The following is a 5,099-nucleotide window of genomic DNA, read 5'->3' on the forward strand; positions in this document are numbered from 1 at the left end:
ATCATCATGTCTAGGGGAGGGGAGGGGAGGGGAGGGGAGGAAAAAGAAAAAGAAAACTATACCAGGCAAAGTTGTGAGTTATGCTTATCTGCTGTTTGGGATTTTTCTTTCCAAAACTGGTATAGATTGTTAGTGGCTAGTTGTCATGGCAAAGTGATTGTTCTCCTGATGGGGTCTCTCCTGTGATTTAGCAGTGGTCACTTTTGGAGGTATGACTTCTGCTCTATAATATCTTTAGGATTTAAAAATGTTATGTAGCTACTTTGGGGGTGGGAGCTTCTGGTTAGAAGCAATCTTAAAAACAGTGGAAAATCTTTCTGCCTGAGCAAGGGGTAGCAGGAGGTACAGCTCATTCAGCCGTGGAGTTTGGATTGCCAGTTACAACTAAGGACGGCCAGCAGACGCAGTGGGTTCTGCAGCATAAGTGAAGTTTTTCCCTTTTTCCACACACTACTGCCACCATTGAACAACTCATTAGCCCCAGAATAGATTCCCTAAACCTCACTGGTTCTATCAATAACTCTGTTCCTTTCCACAGTACGAGACTGTCCTTAATGGGGAGAACAGCAGTGGCCTACAGCAGCTGGCCTATCACACCGTGAACCGGCGCTACCGGGAGTTCTTGAATCTGCAGACCCGCCTGGAGGAGAAACCAGATCTACGAAAGTTTATCAAAAGTCAGATGTTCCCCAAGTTCCAAATGCCAGCTTGCATATCACCTCTAGCTGCTCTAATCTGCATGCTTGGTGGCCTGTGGGTTTGTGGGGAGGAGAAGGCAGCAGTGACAGTGTCTCATCCCCAAGTTTTCTTGAGAGGCCTCGGGTCTAGAGTTGGACAGCTGTGATGGATTCCCTTCTGAGGTTGTCCTTGGTGACAGGTGTTGCTCCAGTGTCCCCGAATAGTATACACTTAAAAAGAAGTAGACACATTTCTTCCTGTGCCCATAGAATAACTCAAAGAGCTAAATTAGTGTTGCCAGGTCTGTGGATTATCCATCTTAAATAACCCAGAAGTCCTTATCTTCAAAACCAAGCCTTTTGGGTGCTGTTTGACACATCCAGCACATAATGAAGAGTTTAAAATGTAATAAAATTTAAGCACAAGTAAGCTGGGTACTGGCTATGTTGTTTTAGTTGTTTTTAGATGCTAATGATAATGTAAATAAATGGTAAGTTGAATGTAAATTATGTTTTCTTACTTAATTACATAGTTAATATCGAGACAAGCTTCAAAACTGCCTGGTTCTCTTCTCCATACTTTGCATGTGTTAGCTCATGTAATCCTCTAACAGCCTGGGCGGNGGGGGGGGGGGGGGTTGATATTGTCATTCCTTATAGAAAAGCAGCAGTTACAGATCGTGCAGCTTGCCTAAGGTCATTCTTAGAGCAGGAATTGGAGCCCAGACTTAACTCTGGGCCTCTGGGCTTAAGAGGCCTGATGTCAGTAACTGCTGGAGATTGTTGCATCACAACCCTGAGGACAGTTGGAAGTCCTGAAGTTAACAAAAACCCAAAGCCAAAACCTAGTGAAATACATCCAATGATTCTGTTTGTTTTCCATGAGATGTGTCTGTGTGCATGCTAAGTGGATGAATTTGCTCTGTTTTTGTTTTGCTTTGCTTTGTAGATGTGAAGGGTCCAAAAAAGCTCTTTCCAGATCTTCCGTTTGGAAACATGGATAGTGACAGAGTAGAAGCCAGGAAGAGCCTCCTGGAGTCATTCCTGAAGGTCAGCATCTTTTCTGGCTTTGCTCACATCCTCATCCCACACATCCAACCCAAGGCTCTGAGATCCACTTACATCCTCATCCCACACATCCAACCCAAGGCTCTGAGATCCACTCACATCCTCACCCCACACATCCAACCCAAGGTTCTGAGATCCACTCACATCCTCACCCCACACATCCAACCCAAGGCTCTGAGATCCAGGGCCTGGGATTCCTTCTAAAGTGTTTTTCTTTTGCAGCAACTCTGCGCCATTCCTGAGATTGCCAACAGTGAGGAGGTGCAGGAGTTCCTTGCCCTGAACACAGATGCTCGGATTGCCTTTGTCAAGAAACCATTCATGGTCTCTAGGATAGACAAGGTAACAGCAGAGCCACTGTGCTCAGCTCGGTCCCAGTCTGAAAGTGGGAGGCGTGCATTAGGGTGGAGACCTTGCTGAGGAGATCAGAAGGGCAAGAGTCAGTAGAACATGGACTAAACTTTTCAAGACCTGTTGCTAAATATTGGCTGGATCATCAACTTGCTTAATCACAATGAGCAGCTGTTAGAAGACAATGGCCACCATATATATATATATATATGTGTGTGTGTGTGTGTGTGTGTGTGTGTGTGTATATGTATATATGTATGTATATATACATATATATACATACATATATACACATATATATATATGCATATATATGTATATATACACACATGTGTGTGTATATGTGTATATATACAACAATATGATATTATTCTAATGGAAGCATGTAAGGCTAGAAATGAATCTCCTCGACTTGGCTGGGAGAAAAAAAATAACATGGAATTTCATATAATAGGTATTAGGGGACATCCTTCATGAGGAAGAACCCAAACTAGAAAGAGATCAACAAGATAAAAGCCCCAGAGTTCTGAGCGGATGTGTCCATTGGCTCCTTCTTGGTTTCCTTATGGGACCTTCCTTTTTTGTTGCCTGGTTCTTTGCTTTTGGCCTTTTGAGACAGATCTCATTAGAGCCCAGTCTGGCCTGGAACTACCCATAGTCCCAGCTGGTCTCAAACTCATCATCGTCCTCAGCCTCTCAAGCCTGGACTACAGGCAGCTGCCATCGCATTCAGCGAGGCTGACTATTTTGAACAAGGCCTGTACTAATTTCCAGTAAGGCCAATGTGGAAGGCACAGACGAAGGCCCTCACATCAACTACAGTCCTTAAGGCTGAGAAGAAAGTTGTCTTACATGTGTGTGCCTATGCAACTAGTGCATTCACCCATACATATGTGGAGAACATAGGATGTCTTCCTCCATTGCTCCCAGTTTTTGAGACAAGGTTTCTCACTGAACCTGAAGTTCTCTGGTATTGACTAGACTGGATGGCCAGGAAGCCCCTGAGATCTGCCCTGATGCCAAGAGCATGGGAGTTACAGATGTGTATCACAGAATTACAGATGTGTATCATAGAGTTACAGATGTGTGTCACAGAGTAGCAGATGTGTATCACCACACCCAGCTTTTACGCAGGTGCTAGGAATCACGAGGAAGGACTTTGCCCATGGAATCTTCTCCCCAGCCTGCAAGTTCTATTTTCTAAGCTGCATTACTCATGTGTGTGCCATCCTGTCGGCGTTCCCTTCCTGGTTTGTTCTCCTAGTGTTCCCTGTGGTCTTGCTGGTTGTCTAGTGTGTCTTGGCTGTACTAGCTGTGCTCCTGTGGACCAGCAGCCTTCATTAACGTATACTTACTGCCATCGTCTTGAGTCTTTGGTTTTGTACATTTCCCTTTACAGCTAATATATGAGTGCCACTTTCACATGCTGAAAAATAAAGGTGATTCTTGTTTCTTACAGATTTTTTTTTCTTTATAGCAATTCCAGATAGCTTAATCACAGGCCTGAGGGGCTTTTATTTTTTCTGTACCTAAAGAAGAGAATTGTTTGATTTGACTCCATTTTTTTTTTTTTTTAAGATTTATTTATGTATATGAGTACACTGTTGCTGTCTTCAGACACACCAGAAGTGGGCATCAGATCCCATTACAGATGGTTGTGAGCCACCATGTGGTCACCATGTGATTGCTGGGAATCAAACTCAGGACTGCTGGAAGAGCAGTCAGCGCTCTTAACCACTGAGCCATCTTTCCAGCCCTTGATTTGACTACAAACTCAACTTGTTACCCACAATCCTTGCAACGTGTTTATATTATTTAAGCTGCTAAACTGTATTTTCTTCTTTTTTTTCATCTTCACTTTTCTTCCCTACATACCTTCTTTATTTCTACTCATTCACTCTTTGCTGGTAGTATCATCAATTTGGAAAATACGAACCCCATTTTTATGTAAAAAGGAAAGAAACTAATTAAAAGTATTCTCTAGCCTGAAGCACTCTCTTGAGTTTCTCTTTCTCCTTCTTTTCCCTGTGGCTTCTTGTCCCTTGGTATTGTTTGTCTTACTCTGTAGAGAAGATTGTTTTAGACAGAGAGACAAAGTCTTGCTGTCGTTGGCTGGTATCTGATTTTCTCAAAGGCAAAGGCTCTGGCTGGCGAACTCTTTGCTCCTGTGCTAAAGCCCAGAGAGATGACTGTTCTGCTCTCCAGCACTGCCCGTCAGGGACGTGCATACCCGCACTGATCGTGTCCCTCCAACCCTGCAGATGGTGGTGAGTGCTATCGTGGACACCTTGAAGACTGCATTTCCTCGCTCTGAACCCCAGAGTCCCACAGAGGAGCTGAGTGAAGCAGAGAATGAAAGCAAGCCCCAGACAGAAGGCAAGAAGGCTAGCAAGTGAGACGCCCTTTAGTGGCCCAGGGCTCCTGTCCTCGCTTCATCTCCAGTCCTCAGCCAGAGCCCCTTCCATTCTCAAGCCCTAGGAGAGAGAGGTGCATGCTGCCCACCAGGTTCTAGCAGAGCCAGAGGCTGGGTTCCACAGTGCTCTGACAAAGGAGTCAAAGCTGCTGGCAAAACAGCACTGCTGAGCATTCGCTCCCACCCACGAAACCTGGGCCCAGATCACTGGGAATGTTTGACTAGAAGGGAAAACTGTAGAGGCTGGATACCCTTCCTTCTGTAGAAATTGAGATGTTTCTTTCCTACTAACAATCAAGGCTTGTAATTTATTTGTTTCCCATCATTTCTGGAACTTTTGGCTCAGAGAGTACTTATCCAAGCACTAAACAGGGAAGGGCTAGAACGGAAACCTGCAGGGTGTATTTTAGTAACTGTTTGACTGCTGCTGCTTGATGCCATTGTCAGGTCCCAGCTGGCCCCTGGAAGCATCCACACCAGATGCGGAAGGCAAGGAGGGCACATGCACCCTGCCTGAAAATTTTTTTAAATGTGGCCCATTTAGGAGAGAGAGAGAGAGAGAAAGAGAGAGAGAGAGAGAGAGAGAGAGA

General features: G+C 44.7%; 1 protein-coding gene across 1 annotated transcript in view; it reads left to right on the plus strand.

The window, feature by feature from the left end:
• Positions 1-5,099, plus strand: part of Snx19 (sorting nexin 19) — a 36,349-nt gene that overhangs the window by 4,410 nt on the left and 26,840 nt on the right. The window contains exons 2-5 of the mRNA XM_021207344.2: positions 539-677; positions 1,627-1,727; positions 1,968-2,087; positions 4,358-4,488. Coding sequence (XP_021063003.1) covers positions 539-677; positions 1,627-1,727; positions 1,968-2,087; positions 4,358-4,488 — 491 coding nt within the window. The remainder of the gene's footprint in view (positions 1-538; positions 678-1,626; positions 1,728-1,967; positions 2,088-4,357; positions 4,489-5,099) is intronic.

Source organism: Mus pahari, chromosome 10 (assembly GCF_900095145.1).
Source record: "Mus pahari chromosome 10, PAHARI_EIJ_v1.1, whole genome shotgun sequence".
Taxonomy (NCBI): domain Eukaryota; kingdom Metazoa; phylum Chordata; class Mammalia; order Rodentia; family Muridae; genus Mus; species Mus pahari.